This window comes from Triplophysa dalaica, chromosome 4 (genome assembly GCF_015846415.1).
Source record: "Triplophysa dalaica isolate WHDGS20190420 chromosome 4, ASM1584641v1, whole genome shotgun sequence".
In the NCBI taxonomy this organism is placed as follows: Eukaryota; Metazoa; Chordata; class Actinopteri; order Cypriniformes; family Nemacheilidae; genus Triplophysa; species Triplophysa dalaica.
The window spans coordinates 9,831,774-9,848,776 of NC_079545.1; the positions used below are offsets into that span (position 1 = coordinate 9,831,774).

Here is a 17,003-nt window from a genome sequence, read left to right on the forward strand (position 1 = left end):
AGTCGGCCGCCCATAAGACTTTTTTGGTGGGGGTTTGTCTCGCAAAATACAATTTATACAAAATTCACAATATATCTGATAACAATATGCATAATGTTATACTATTTATTAAAAAAACAGGCATACATAAAATAACAGGGTTCTTTTTTGGATGAAATCAGGCTTGGTGAACAGAAATGAATTTTTGTACAGAAGTGTACGTCCAACAAAATAATTCTAGCATTATTTATCAATGTTAAATTGACTGTTTTCCCTAAGAACAACAGGATGATTGAAACTCTGTGGTAGTAATGTTTGTTTCAAAAGACTCGATCAAATGCAAGAATCTAGTTTATTAGATATTAAAAATATAAATTGTAACATGTTCGACTGTCAGTCTGTGTTAGTGTTGTGGGGAAGCCTCCTCTACCCGACTGGGAGTGGTAGTTTATTATTCTCATTTTATAGCTGAAGTGAGCTTCACCGGAGCGACGCCAATCAAGCAGTCATGTCAACGATGGGGCGCTTAAAATTTAAAGAGATATGACAACTAGCCCATAAACAAACTTAATATAAATGATAGTAAATAACTTATTCACGAATTTTACCATAACCATTGCATGAATTTAATCACATTTGTCATCATAATTTTTTACTTAAATAAAAATAAATGCTTTTAACTGAATAATTATCCATTAACTCGTTTATACAGCACAACTGCAAACAACAGTCTCTGATACTCAGTGGATAAAATATTATAGAAAATAACATAAAATTAATCTATATATAATGTATATACAAATAAACCTTTCATTTCAATTAGGCTTCTGAAATTATGATTTTCTTGTTATTACACTCATAACCACATGTCTTAAAGAAACAATTTCAACCAACAGCTACACAGACAAAATTTTAAAAATAACCAGCTGTATAAGATTCACACCAAAGTTGTACATACAAACCAGAAATTCATAGGTCTCTTTTGCCGTGCTTTTTAAAAATTGTGCTTGGTGCTTTGTTACTAATAATGACTGATTCTCTTTAACATCTAAAATATTCATTATTATTCAGTAGTCACAGTTCTGTTGGGTCATACTGTATATTCTCTTCAATCTTGGTTTGGTTTATGGAAATCCTCTTTGACTGGATTGCTATTCCAGCACTGACAAAAGATGTTGAGGAACACATTTTGCTGGGAAAAATCACTGTACAAAGATTTTTTCCTTACATTATGAATCCTGTGATACTTCAAGCATCTTGTGTCCCCTATAAGTGTCTAAAATTCACATAAATGAAACATAAATTAAAGTAAAAAAAATATACTTTTTTAACACTTTATGTGTAATGATCGGTATTGAATCAACAGAGTTATCAGCCAAAAATAGGTACAGTAGCAGACAGTTTATCAATACATAACATAGAGAAGGGGACGGCACAGAGTTGCAAACACTTAATTTATTCCTTTGGATATTTCTTTAATTTGTCATTGAGATGTGTTTATTAGTACATATCAACTAAAATGATAAATCTGAATCCTTTTCATTTGTCATTACATACATTGCACTCATTTAATATTTTAGGCATTAACTTCACCTGTTTAATAATTGTTAATGAGGCTATTACTTATTTGCACACGTTTACTTAGACACTTACATATCACCAAAGAGCTAATAATATCCCTAACCATTGCACAATATCTCAGTAAAATATGTAAGGGTTACTGTATTGAGCAACTTGTTTCTTTAACATATAGTAAACCCTGACAAAGGCTGATCAGGACACCGGTGCAAAACGGAAGAGTTTTCTATCACATTGAAGGGGTGTATACTGTAATAACTGGCTGGACAGTATTAGTTGCATTTTTGCCTTACTGTATATTTGCATTGTGGGGTACAACCAATAGACTAGTTTACAAATTAAATCTAAGCAAGAAATCTGAACAATTAATATTTATTTATAAATGTCCACTTCTACAAACTGTCTCTGCAGGGAACATCCACATCAGACATGTTTGTGTCTCCAGTCGGATGGACTAGGAACATGATCCCATCTGCTGCATTTCTGGGGAGACAACTGTCAGAAAAATAGAACTCTCAAGTATGCTTCAGTCTAACATGTTTAGGAACAAAAAAAACTGTGTTAGAAATTATTCTTTGTATGAAAGTTTAAATTAAAATAATTCCTAGCACTGGGATTTACTTAATTCTGAAATTCTGAAAAAAAATATGAATCTGTTTGTATGATCAATAATTACATTTAAATAATATTTTTGAATTAATATACTGATTGTATTATATTAATACATTTGAGTTGCTTTTAATTTCTTCATGGGAAGTCATACACTACAGAATCCAAATTAAGATTTATTGAAGAAATGTAATTATAACCTACTGTCACTTGAAGATCCCTGTTTATTTCCCTAGAGAAAATAATACATTTTTGTTTTAATAAATGTGACAAAATGTGACACTCTGCAAACTATTCCAAATCATCATACAGCTTACTTCAGATAAGCTTGTGTACAAATATTTACAGTTTTTGAATGCATAACCATTCCTCCCTTATCCCTTGAAGATGACAAAAACTCTCTCAGTGTCTGTAATAATGAATGTCAAGATCACTGACTGTATTTGGTTATAGATGTGACTGTTAAAATTTTTACATTTACTGTATAACGTAAATTAAAAAATATCTTCTTTAACTTCTATTTCACTTCATGAAAAGAATAATGAGAATACAGTAACCTCCTGTGAGCTCGTATTCATCTTATTCACTGCTGACTGGTGATGCTGACTGTCCTTTAATTCTTGATTCTCTTTTTCCGACTTTGGAGAATTTCCTTCATTCTGCTGTAATGTATGTGAGAGTTAATCTCTATTATAATGAAGTGAAATTCCAGTGCACTGAGGTTATATCTTGACGTTATATCTAATGCTGTAAAGTATGTGAGAGTTAATCTCTATTATAATGAATGTGAAATTCCAGTGCACTGAGGTTATATCTTGACGTTATATCTATAACAAAATATTGCATATATTGGTAAATTGATCTCAAAAATATTTTACCACTCTATGATGTAAATTCTTTAAACACTTCATGAAAACAATAATACAAATACAGTAACCTCCTGTGAGCTGGAATCCATCTTATTCGTTGCTGACTGGTGATGCTGACTGTACTTTGATTCTTGATTCTCTTTTTCCGACTGTGGAGAATTTCCTCCATTCTGCTGTAAAGTATGTGAGAGTTAAACTTTTTATTATAATGAATGTGAAATTCCAGCGTGCTTACTTTATATTTTACCGTTATACCTTGAACAAAATATTGAATATATTGGTGAGTTGAACTCAAAAATGTCTTATAAATCTATGATGTAATTGCTCTAAAGTCTTGATGAAAAAAAAATTCAGTAACCTCCTGTAAACTCGAATTCATCTTATTCGCTGATGACTGGTGATGCTGACTGTCCTTTGATTCTTGATTCTCTTTTTCCGACTGTGGACAATTTCCTCCATTCTGCTGTAAAGTATGTGAGAGTTAATCTCTATTATAATGAATGTGTAATTCCAGTGCACTGACTTTATATTTTACTGTTATTTCTATAACAAAATATTGCATATATTGGTAAATTGAACTCAAAAATGTCTTGCCACTCTATGATGTAAATTCTCTAAACACTTCATGAAAACAATAATAAAAATACAGTAACCTCCTGTGAGCTCGAATCCATCTTATTCGCTGCTGACTGGTGATGCTGACTGTCTTCTGATTCTTGATTCTCTTTTTCCGACTGTGGACAATTTCCTCCATTCTGCTGTAAAGTATGTGAGAGTTAATCTCTATTATAACGAATGTGAAATTCCAGCGTGCTTACTTTATATTTTACCGTTATATCTATAACAAAATATTGCATATATTGGTGAATTGAACTCAAAAATGTCTTATAACTCCATGATGTAATCGCTCTAAAGACTTGATGAAAAAAAATACAGTAACCTCCTGTAAACTCAAATTCATCTTTTTCGTTGCTGACTGGTGATGCTGACTTTCCTTTGATTCTTGATTGTCTTTTTCCAGCTGTGGAGAATTTTCTTCATTCTGCTGTAATGTATGTGAGAGTTAAACTTTTTATTATGACGAATGTGAAACTCCAGTACACTGACTTTATATTTGACTGTTATATCTATAACAAAATATTGGATATATTGTTAAATTGAACTCAAAAATGTCTTATAACTGTATGATGTAATCGCTCTAAAGACTTAACAAAAAGAATAAAAAACTAAAATAACCTCATGTGAACTCGTATTCATCTTATTTGCTGCTGACTGGTGATGCTGACTTTCCTTTGATTCTTGATTCTCTTTTTGATTCTTGATTCTCTTTTTCCGACTGTGGAGAATTTCCTCCATTCTGCTGTAAAGTATGTGAGAGTTAAACTTTTTATTATAATGAATGTGAAATTCCAGCGTGCTTACTTTATATTTTACCGTTATACCTTGAACAAAATATTGAATATATTGGTGAGTTGAACTCAAAAATGTCTTATAAATCTATGATGTAATTGCTCTAAAGTCTTGATGAAAAAAAAATTCAGTAACCTCCTGTAAACTCAAATTCATCTTTGTTTCTTGATTCTCTTTTTCCGACTGTGGACAATTTCCTCCATTCTGCTGTAAAGTATGTGAGAGTTAATCTCTATTATAATGAATGTGTAATTCCAGTGCACTGACTTTATATTTTACTGTTATTTCTATAACAAAATATTGAATATATTGGTAAATTGAACTCAAAAATGTCTTGCCACTCTATGATGTAAATTCTCTAAACACTTCATGAAAACAATAATAAAAATACAGTAACCTCCTGTGAGCTCGAATCCATCTTATTCGCTGCTGACTGGTGATGCTGACTGTCTTCTGATTCTTGATTCTGTTTTTCCGACTGTGGAGAATTTCCTCCATTCTGCTGTAATGTATGTGAGAGTTAATCTCTATTATAATGAATGTGAAATTCCAGCGTGCTTACTTTATATTTTACCGTTATACCTTGAACAAAATATTGAATATATTGGTGAGTTGAACTCAAAAATGTCTTATAACTCCATGATGTAATCGCTCTAAAGACTTGATGAAAAAAAATACAGTAACCTCCTGTAAACTCAAATTCATCTTTTTCGTTGCTGACTGGTGATGCTGACTTTCCTTTGATTCTTGATTGTCTTTTTCCAGCTGTGGAGAATTTTCTTCATTCTGCTGTAATGTATGTGAGAGTTAAACTTTTTATTATGATGAATGTGAAACTCCAGTACACTGACTTTATATTTGTGAAACTCCAGTACACTGACTTTATATTTGACTGTTATATCTATAACAAAATATTGCATGTATTGGTAATTTGATCTCAAAAAATGTCTAATAACTCCATGATGTAAATTCTCTAAAGACATCATGAAAAGAATAATAAAACTACAATAACCTCCTGTGAACTCGTATTCATCTTATTCGCTGCTAACTGGTGATGCTGACTGTCCTTTGATTCTTGATTCTCTTTTTCCAGCTGTGGAGAATTTCCTCCATTCTGCTGTTGTATGTGAGAGTTAATCTCTATTATTATGAATGTGAAATTCCAGTGCGCTGACTTAATATTTTACCGTTATATCTATAACAAAATATTGTATATATTGGTAAATTGAACTAAAAAATGTCTTATAACTCTATTATGTTATCGCTCTAAAGACTTGATGAAAAGAATAATAATACTAAAATAACCTCCTGTGAACTCGTATTCATCTTATTCGCTGCTGACTGCTGATGCGGACTTTCCTTTGATTCTTGATTCTCTTTTTCCAGCTGTGGAGAATTTCCGCCATTCTGCTGTAATGTATTTGAGAGTTAATCTCTATTATAATGAATGTGAAATTCCAGTACACTGACTTTATATTTTACTGTTATATCTATAACAAAATATTGCATATATTGGTAAATTGGTCTCAAAAATATCTTACCACTCTATGATGTAAATTCTCTAAAGACATCATGAAAAGAATAATAAAAATACAGTAACCTCCTGTGAACTCGTATTCATCTTATTCGCTGCTGACTGGTGATGCTGACTGTCCTTTGATTCTTGAGTCTTCTTTTCCACCTTCTGCTGTAAAGTATGTGAGAGTTAAACTTTTTTATTACAATGAATGTTACTTTATTTTGTTATAGATATTGCGGTTAAATATATTGCATATATTTTTAACTTTAATTGAAAAACATCTTCTATAACTCTTAGATGGGATTTCTTTAAACACTTCCTGACAAGATTAATAAAAACCTGTAAAATCCTGTAAATTTATATAATTTGTCCACAATTTTGAAAACACATATTGTTGATGACAAAGAAACATATCAGGCCTAAACACAGCATATATATATTTTTCTTACAGTTGTGAAACGACTCATGGGTGAGTTATTGATGATAGAATTTTCATTCTAAAGTGAACTATCCTTTCAACAATCAAAAATGTTTGAAATCCAAGACCTATGAACCATAAACAGGCTGTAACATATATCAAGTTCATTGCAACTTCGCAAGTTTATGGATTATGTTTTTTAACAAGTTAAACAAACCAAGATTTTTATTTTATGGATGCAAAATCCCCAATATTACTCATAATTACTTTAAAGTACAAACAACATTAGGTCTAACAGTGTGGAGAAGTGTATGAGTGCTGTGAATCGATTAATTAATAAATATTTGAATCGCACATTTTTTCAAAATGAATAGCACATAACATTACTGTTTTAAAAGACACTTTTAGATTCTAATGATTTAACATTTAATCTCCAAATTAATGAAGAAGTAAAATAAAGCCAGTATCTGCCATTAGGAGCCCAAAATCCAAAGTAGCCGGCAAATGCGTAAGAGTAACGGCAACTTCTTGAATCTCCATAGTGGAAAACTGCTCAAAAAGGCACCTTGGATGTTGATTACACTTAAAGGGTTAGTTCACCCTAAAAATGAAAATTGTGTTATAATTTACGTACCCTCGAGTTGTTTTAAATCAGTATACATTTCTTTGTTCTGATGAACACAGAGGGAAATAGCACAATATTGTGCAAAACTCTACATTCAATTCAACATACGAATGAATACTTCACTTTGTTTGTCTCTTTACCTCAGAGGGTAAAAAAGTATTTAAGCAAAGAAGAAGTACTTCAGTTTTAATATTTAAAAAGTTAAAAACACAAGGGTACATATACTTGAAAACAATATAGCAAAAATGTACACGTTTTACTTAACGTTACACATACATTCAACAACATTGTAAAAATGATCCGTCTTCACAAAAACATCTAAAAACTAAGCATTACGAATGCAGGCCAGTAGTTGGCGATGTCACTCTGTAATGAAGCACTACAGTCGGCTATATGACCGCACATGCATATCCGGGTTTACCCAAAAGCACTGTTAGATGACCTTTGTCTGCATTAGACATAATGATGCAGTAAATCTACTCTTTACATTGAGTAGTACAAACACAATCCTGTAGTCAGCCATTATTGTTTTGGTTATTCTCATGCATACTTAAAGACTGAACATATAATACATGTGGGCATGACATCAACATTTTTCACAGGCCCGAGACACCGTGGCCATGTAAATAAACAGCCAAAGTGCAAAAGTGCTTTTTTGTTTCAACTGGTGTCATATAAATGTACCCTTAAACATTCCATCTATTGTTTTTGAGTTCTTTACAACTGTTTCACAGCTCTCTCAGGATTATGTTTTGTAAAATAGATTTTGCCTTTTCTAATTTAAACTGAAAAAAAGTGTTTTTTCTCACCTTAGATTGACCAAACCACCCTGTCCAGAAATATGATGAGTGGTCTATTTCAAATAAAGACAGTTTAAAAGTTATAAGTGTGTAACTGCTCAAAAGGTAATATCACATGAACACAAATGTTTGTAATTTACAACAAAAGTGACTTTAAACTACCTTGCCGTCGACATGCTTTGATACCTTTCTTCTCCCCCTGCAAAATAATGGCAACGTGCGCTATTAGTAAACAGTAGCTTTCTTAAAATGATACATTTTAGACAGTTTTCATAGTATATGGCTTGTTAAATACCTGCTGTATTAACCAGTTCACAACTTTGTCGATTGCATCATCATTTTTCTGACACTTTAGTAATCCTGTGTCTTCATAGAACAGACAGTCCACTGTCAGTATATCTGTCCTGTTGACACATCTGCTGCTGTCTGGTACAGTTTTCTCTGGGTCAAATGTGTGATGTAGCACCACTAGCACCACCATCTTTGAGACTGTTTAAAGAAATTAAACAATTTAGAAAAATGTGTTTAAATCCTTTAGAAATGTGTCACCTTGTTTCAGAACATTCAATTTTTTTACATGTTTGAAAACTGTGTGATTTGTGACAACCTGTAGAGAAATAGATTTTTTTCATTGCTGCCTCAATATCAGTTCCAGCTCGAGAAACAATAGGACAGAAAACCAAAACAATGTCACTCTCATCCACTGTATGACCATTCTTCAGATCTTGAATTTGGTTTATCAGAGTGTCAATTAATCCCTTGTGTGAGTTGTTTGTTTTTCCAGCCAAAATTGGGAACAATTTGAGCCCCCCTGGAAAATGAATTAAAGTAAAACAGTCATAACTACAAAAAAGGATCAAATGAAACATCTTAATATTACATTAATTTAAAATGAAGTTGTGTTTAGTATCCATTTCTTATACAGGTATGGTATGTTAATGAGAATTTAAATATATTTCTTTATGATTCACTTAGAAGTGTTGTGGAGGAGGAGTCAACCTGATCCATGTTAATCCACAAGTAAAGATTACTGAACATAATTAAACTAACATTCATTTTATGAGCCCAGTCATACAATAAAGACTTACCTGCACTGAGTGTAAAGTTCCCAATTTTCCATCTCTCACCCCCCGACTTGCATTCACTTTCATTCTGCAGACACACAAAACAGTGTTGTGAAATTCAAAGTATTTGCATTAAAAAAGGTGTTTGAAAAGGAAAATATATAAGAGCATTTAATGCAACTTTTTAAACTGACCTTTGTACTCTGTGGAAGGTTCTGATTTTGACCTAGGTTGAATAAACAAAAAATGAAGATTTAAATCTTGTTTTACTATTACAGTTTTTATTGCTTACAGTTAAAATTACAATGCCAACTTAAAAATGCAAAGTAAAGTTCTCTACGATAGACACAAAACTCAAGACTAACAGTTTTTGTGTTTCATTTGGAAAGTTTACTTATTTTTCTTCATCCCAAAGTCAGTGGGTTTTTTAATGATTTTTTGATAAATGCCTGAAATATGAGAGGTATGCGGTTAAGATAATAATAATACATTTTTATACAACATACGACGTAAAACACATCAATAACACTTCACTCATGCTTCAGTTTGTCTTAAAAAAGTGTTAACAAGTTGTTACATGGGACTTCAGACATTATCATGCTCAAAAAAGATGCAACATGTGTACAATTCCTAGAAATGTGGATTAAGAGTTTTCCACAGACTTTATCAGTGAAAATAATTATAATTCATTTTAAAATAGTTTTTTTAAAAGAGAAGCTTGCAGTGGTGACTTTGATTTAGTGTTTTCAAACATTGATAACAGAACAAGGATAGCTTTTAATTTCTGACAACCTTTTTCAGGCTTTAAAAATCATAAACTTTTATTTGTGAAGACTATCTTGATAGACAAAATGTGTCTCAAACTTTTGTAAAAACTTTTTTGAGCATGATATTGCCATTTCTGTCAAGGGAAGAACTGCACTAACTTCCAGATTGAGATAGTTTTGAATAAGTGTTTCCTTATGGCATGTTGTATGCGTTATGTTTCAACAAAATATGCAGAAAAGGAGCAATACAGTTGTTTTAGAAATTGCATATAAATATTTTGAATGAATATAAATATTTTGCACCTATAAACATTTCTGCCTTTACATTACCTTATTTAGTTTGAACAGGCCAACATCAAATCCAATAGTTTTGCAGTTCTACCACAGACCCAGGGCCAGCCAAAGTGACTAGTTGTTATGATATTTAGTGAAGAGAAGCAGGAACTAATGACATTTACAGCTATTAGGGACTTGAGCATATGGTGTGAAGCAACAATACGGAGCATACGGTGTGACGGCCAACTGTCAGCTTGTTGTGTAAACTTCTCGCAACTCTGACTGTTCCTGTTGTAATGTCTGCATCTCCTCGACCGGCCACACCCCCTACGTCAGCGCTCACACTATGGATTACCCGATCCCTGTCACCGGACTTTTAACGGACTACACTTCCCCTTATGCCACACTACCCATAAGCCATCTTTGATTTCTTCGCCACCTGCACCTGATTACCCGGACACTATTTAAGCTTGTTAGTTTTCTTGTCTCATTGTTTGGTCTTAACATCACCTGCACTCTGTTTACCCATGTCTTGATCCTGTGGATTATTAGTCGTAGGCCTACCTGATCTGTGCTATGTACCCCAATATAGCAGTTTATCACTTCAGTTTTTGCCTGTATTCACAACTTGACCAGTCTCTGGTAAACCTTGTTTCGGTTTACGTTTTTTTTTTGGCTTTATCATTGTTTCGGGATAAACCTTTTTTGAGCACTAATTATTCTGTGTTTTTCCAACCACTCTTTACCTTCACGAGACTCCGGGGTGTTAAGAGTCTGTTAGCCCCTGCATGACACCTGTAGCTCAACTGGTGGAGCATCCCATGAAAAACACACTGCACTGTGGGTTGTTTTGGACAAAAGCATCTGCAATTTACTTAAACAATGTATAATGCTACTTTTGTTTGTGGTGAAATGCCATTATAAAAAGAAGTCTTGATGCTCTTTAAAACTATAACCCTTTATTATTGCTGTTTATACAGTAATTTTACTAGTACTGCAGTCACTGAACCCTTGGTCTTGTGGCTTATCAGGATCTGTTGTACTATGAAGTTTATTTGACAAAGCTTTTGTAATCAAAACCTCCCCGCGGACATCATGCCAAATATTCTCTTATCATTGATCTTTTCTGATTACATGTTAATATGAACTTGTGAAGTTTAAAGATTAAACTCCTCAAGCAATTGCACACACAGCTCTTCAACAATGGAATTTTGAGCTTGTGTGATTATATAAATACCCAATTTTGTCTTTTATACCAGTAATTTCTGACCTGAATGTTGGACCAGCTGCTGTTTCAAACGTGCAATTTCACTGTCCCTTTCCACCAGTTGACAGTTTAAGAGATCTATCTTGTTTTTTGCCTTTTGCAGTTGTTCACAAAGACTTTCTTTTTCTTGAAGATCATCTATTTCCTTGTGTTCGCATTTTGATTTCAGCTCTGAAAGCATACATACAAACAAAGATATAAGATCAAACATGTTATGAGTATTAGGCATTAAAGTAGAGAAAACATAAAAGTACCAAATGAGAATTCTACAACAAGCTGAAAAATTTATATTTTACTTAATTGAGGTTAAATCATGCCTTGTTCTGTAGATTAGGATTTTCAAAGTGAGGTCTGGTGACGCCTAGTGGTCTTTGAAATCATTCGCTACAAATTATTAAAGTGCTGTATTATTATAGCACATAAGAGACTTTAAATTAATAATCATTTGGATAATAATCCAAATTCAGGTTAGTCAATCCCTGTTGCAGATTATATTTAAGAAGAGGTATTTAAACCTACCTTGACATGGCGGTGGACTGACACTGATATTATTGTCCTGCAGAGAAAAAATTCATCATGAGCTTAATAAGGTCATCAGTAACATGTTACTCAAATCATCATTTACTCACTCACCGTGACTGACTTTCTTTTTTCTGCAGAACACCAAAAGATATTTTGAAGAATGTTAACATTAACCCCCCACTGACTTCCATTGTATAGACACAAAATCACCTAGACATTTCTTAAAATATCTTCTATTGTGTTCCACAGAAGACAAAGACATGGTTATGAATGACATCAATTATGAGAATTTTTATCTTGGGTGAACAACCTCTTTCTAATATTAATCATCAAATCAAAAAATGAATTTAGCTGGGTATTAAAGAACATTTTTGAAATATAACGTTGCATCTTTAATACTAAGAGTCATGCATGGTCAAAAAATGTAATTAACGTTTGAAATTAAACTTTGTTGGTTAACTTGTAATTAGATTTAGAGACTATAGCCTGGATTTCACAGACAGGGTCACATATATCTTTCGAACTTACCACAATGTTCTGTGAGTCCTGAAGTTGTCCTGGAACTTAAGATAAAATCTAAATTAAACAGCTGTTATGAACATGGTATGTCCTTAAAATTCAGAGTTAAATATTATTATGTACAGAATAAACTACTGAACATAATTAAGACGTACAGAAGACGAAAACATCCATGTGAGAAGTGTGGAAAAGACGTTGGTTTCAACAACATTTTAAAGCCTATATTTTATTTTATTTCAATGAACAAAAATATTTTAATAGCTTTTGCATAATAATAACAATAACCCTATCAAAACTGTAATCAGAGTTTGAAGCACTACACGAAAGGCCATTAAGTTAAATTGGTTTAAACTGGTTACAACATTGACCAATCTTATACCCACTACTTAGTTTTAATAGAAGCATCACAGTAGAATAAAACTGATAACTTTTCAAGCAATAGAGCTGAAATGTTTGTGGGTCACTCTAAATATAAACACATAATGCTATTTTGAAGTGTAAAACAAAGTCTAATCAGGAACTTACTCGGTTCATCTTCCATTTTCCTGCCCTAAACAGAAAGAGAACACATTGAGAGAACAAAATGACTCATCCAATTTCACTTTAACCCAGCTGGGTTGCCTTTTGGGCTGTTTTCATGCCAGCAAAGATGTACTTGATGATCTGACGTTCCATTGATTTTAATTTCGAGGTAACTGTTAATATTACACTAGGGCATGTTTGAAATAAAATGTAGCTTCTGTTTTTACAAAGCTTTTTATAATGTTAAAAAACTATGACAAATATAAAAATGCTCTGTACTACAAGTTGTGAAGAAAGGCCACCCCATTATTCCCAAAATAACCACCAGGTGGTGCCAAAACACTTTGGTTCCCTACCAGCAAAACACAAAACATTTTTTTCCTCTTCTGTTAAGTCCTGGGGCCCGTTTCAATAAGGAAGTTCAACCAACACCGAGTTAAAATCTGAACTATGAGTTGATTTACTCAGAGAATCGCTACTCTGAGTTTTCAGTTTCAGACCAGCTGATTTGAGTTAGTTCAATCAACCCTGAGTAAGTTCACTCTAGGTTACGCGCGTGTAGCATGGCGATGAAAAGCCATCATCAATTGAGTGAAGATAGCACGATTCACCATGGCAACGGCACGTGACAAAAAGCGCTCTGTTTATTTCTCGCCAATCAAATTGAAGGAACTGTTACAAGCGTACAGTGAATATGAGCAGATATTTAGAAAAAAGTGCAACAAAGCCGCAGCAGCAAAAGAAAGAGAGTTGGCGTGGGAGAAAAGTGCTTCACGTGTTAATGCGCAAGTTTATATGTCAATCACTTTTATATTTATTTTGTTGAAACTGTGAAAATGCTAATTATATTTAACTCTCTCGCTATCATGTAGGTGATATCCTTCTGCAATAAAAAGATCTTGGCAGCAGCTGAATATGAAATATACGACGACGTCGTAAAAAAAAAGATTTCGAGAATAAAGTCGAAATGTTACGAGAATAAAGTCGAAATGTCAAAATCTGACATGAACTACGAATTAACTCACTGATTCAGATGCTGTACTTAAACATAATTTAAACTCTTAAACTACAACTTTCATGAAAATAAAATAGGTATTACGACGAGTTTATTCTCGTAACATTTTGACTTTAATCTCGTAAAATTTCGACTTTATTCTCGTAATCTTGAATTTGTTATTTTTAACGTGGCACTAAAACGCCGTGGTAGAAATACAATAACATCATTCATTCAGGAAAGTTTAAAAAAATAAAATAGTCTTGCTAGTAGGATGACTGATTGGGAAATGTTAAATATACTTCTTAAACTGGCCTTAAAAGTTAAGATAAAACGTCCAAACGGGGCCTCACAATTCCTTCCCGACATAAATGTAATTCTCTGCGAATTAATGCAGCTTCCTCTTCTATGGGTTCCTGAATAAACGAACATGCCATTTTAAGTTATGTGTGACTAAATAGAGCGCGATTAGGAACACGAATCAATAAACAGATGACGTATGTCATTTCAACACCGCTCGCGCTTCGAAAAGGGGGCGGAGAATGTAACAAACCCTGCGTTTGCGGAATAAAACCTGCTCCCGACCAGGTTAGGTTCACGGAGTATGTTACTCTGGTTACTCACTCGGAGTATAAGATACCTCGATTTCTGAAATGGGCTTGACTTACTCCGCGGTCGTGGGTTTGACATTCCTCGCGTTCTGAAACCAAAAACCCTGAGTATTCAGTTTTCTACTGGAGTCACGCCATCTGCGGTTCGGATAAGTGCGGTCACGCTATCTACGCTTTAAAATAAAATGCGCGTCTACATGGGGTTTAACGGTAACGATCGGTTAGGATCCTGGTTTTACAGTCAAGATTATGTGAATTAATATGAAGTTTTCAGGCTGTTAACCTGTTTCATTGTGTAATAATTGCACCCCAAAGTCACGACTTATACTAACCAACACATAAAAAAAATCATAAAAAAATATTAAATCAAATTGTTTTCAACAAACTCCACCAGATTATTCTTCTACATCTCCCATAGTACCACTGTGTCGATTTTTGTGTTATTTTACTGTTTCATTGTGTAATAATTGTACACCAAAGTCACAACCAATACTAACCTACAGAATTATAAAAAAATTCATAAAAATATAAAATCAAATTGTTTTCTGCAAACTCCACCAGATTATTCTTCTACATCTCCCTTAGTACAACTGTGTCGATTTTTGTGTTATTTTACTCTTTCATTGTGTAATAATTGCACATCAAAGTCACACCAAATACTAACTTAAAACTATATTTTAAAAATATTAAATCAATTTGTTTTCTGCAAACTCCACCTGATTATTCTTCTACATCTCCCATAGTACCACTGTGTCGATTTTTGTGTTATTTTACTGTTTCATTGTGTAATAATTGTACACCAAAGTCACAACCAATACTAACCTACAGAATTATTAAAAAATTCATAAAAATATAAAATCAAATTGTTTTCTGCAAACTCCACCAGATTATTCTTCTACATCTCCCTTAGTACAACTGTGTCGATTTTTGTGTTATTTTACTCTTTCATTGTGTAATAATTGCACATCAAAGTCACACCAAATACTAACTTAAAACTATATTTTAAAAATATTAAATCAAATTGTTTTCTGCAAACTCCACCTGATTATTCTTCTACATCTCCCATAGTACCACTGTGTCGATTTTGTGTTATTTTACTGTTTCATTGTGTAATAATTGTACACCAAAGTCAAAACCAATACTAACCTACAGAATTATTTAAAAAATCATAATAATATTAAATCAAATTGTTTTCTGCAAACTCCACCAGATTATTCTTCTACATCTACCCACGTACCACTGTGTCGATTTTTGTGTTATTTTACTGTTTCATTGTGTAATAATTGTACACCAAAGTCACAACCAATACTAACCTACAGAATTATTAAAAAATTCATAAAAATATAAAATCAAATTGTTTTCAACAAACTCCATCAGATTCTTGTTCTACATCTCCCATAGTACTACTGTGGTGATTATTGTGTTATTTTACGGTTTCATTGTGTAATAATTGCACACCAAAGTCAAAACCAATACTAACTTACAGACATATTTTAAAACTTCATAAAAATATTAAATCAAATTGTTTTCTACAAACTCCATCAGATTATTCTTCTACATATCCCATAGTACCACTGTGTCGTTTTTTGTGTTATTTTACTGTTTCATTGTGTAATAATTGCACACCAAAGTCACAACAAATACTATCGTACGGCATATTTAAAAAAATCATAAAAATATTAAATCAAATAGTTTTCTACAAACTCCACCACATTCTTGTTCTACATCTCCCATAGTACCACTGCACGGATTTTTGTGTTCTTTTACTGTTTCATTGTGTAATAATTGCACACCAAAATCACAACAAATACTATCGTACGGCATATTTAAAAAATCATAATAATATGAAATCAAATTGTTTTCTACAAACTCCACCTGATTCTTATTCTACATCTCCCTTAGTACCACTGTGGTGAATTGTGTGTTATTTTACTGTGTCATTGTGTAATAATTGCACACCAAAGTCACGACTAATACTAACTTACAGACATATTAAAAAAATTAATAAAAATATTAAATCAAATTGTTTTCTGTAAACTCCACCAGATTCTTGTTCTACATCTCCCATAGTATCACTGTGGTGATTTTTGTGTTATTTTGCTATGTCATTGTGTAATAATTGCACACCAAAGTCACAACAAATACTATCGTACGGCATATTTAAAAAAATCATAAAAATATTAAATCAAATTGTTTTCTACAAACTCCACCTGATTCTTATTCTACTTCTCCCATAGTACCACTGTGGTGATTTTTGTGTTCTTTTACTGTTTCATTGTGTAATAATTGCACACCAAAGTCACGACCAATACTAACTGTCCCCGTATACAGACATTCTCCTTGTTTCACGTTTACATTTTTGGTCTTTGGGGTCAATATGACCCCATAATTTATAAAGGGATAAGGGGTTGTTAAGAAAAGTATAAATTTTTAAAATAGAAACAATGTATTCTTTCTTCCATTTACTTCCAATCTGTATATTTATGGTGTGTTTTGGGGGACATTAATTACTTTTTTATCAGTAAACTGCAAAATTCCTCAACTATACCATAAGCATCCATATTAAATATTTCATTTTCAGGAAAAAAAAAACTCTTCATCAAAATGATTTTTTTTAAAGAAAATCTTTTAAATAGTTGTTTCTGAATATTGAT

The 17,003-nt window shown here is 32.6% G+C and overlaps 2 protein-coding genes across 14 annotated transcripts; both read right to left on the reverse strand.

Moving 5' to 3' along the window:
- Positions 1–1,419: 1,419 nt before the first annotated feature.
- On the reverse strand, positions 1,420–4,342 carry LOC130420017 (transcription factor SPT20 homolog). 13 transcript variants are annotated; one of them, XM_056747076.1, is made up of 9 exons: positions 4,272–4,342; positions 3,976–4,080; positions 3,689–3,790; positions 3,394–3,495; positions 3,104–3,208; positions 2,724–2,828; positions 2,484–2,575; positions 2,371–2,398; positions 1,420–2,052 (listed from the first exon to the last, which is right to left on the reverse strand). In XM_056747076.1, exons 1-9 carry the CDS (start codon positions 4,290–4,292, stop codon positions 1,981–1,983), a joined length of 732 nt encoding a protein of 243 aa, XP_056603054.1. In that variant the 5' UTR covers positions 4,293–4,342; the 3' UTR covers positions 1,420–1,980. The 13 variants fall into 13 exon arrangements, with proteins under 13 accessions (XP_056603054.1, XP_056603051.1, XP_056603052.1 ...); XM_056747073.1 differs by having other exon boundaries at positions 3,394–3,498; XM_056747074.1 differs by having other exon boundaries at positions 3,689–3,793.
- LOC130419843 (uncharacterized) lies at positions 4,294–14,484 on the reverse strand. Its single transcript, XM_056746816.1, has 18 exons — positions 14,407–14,484; positions 12,748–12,772; positions 12,232–12,266; positions 11,701–11,737; positions 11,185–11,352; positions 9,066–9,097; positions 8,896–8,959; positions 8,415–8,618; positions 8,103–8,296; positions 7,970–8,006; positions 7,817–7,860; positions 6,046–6,132; positions 5,751–5,855; positions 5,458–5,562; positions 5,130–5,234; positions 4,843–4,947; positions 4,581–4,652; positions 4,294–4,395 (listed from the first exon to the last, which is right to left on the reverse strand). The coding sequence occupies exons 2-18, from the start codon at positions 12,761–12,763 to the stop codon at positions 4,294–4,296; spliced, it is 1,512 nt and encodes a 503-aa protein (XP_056602794.1). The 5' UTR covers positions 12,764–12,772; positions 14,407–14,484.
- Positions 14,485–17,003: the final 2,519 nt, after the last annotated feature.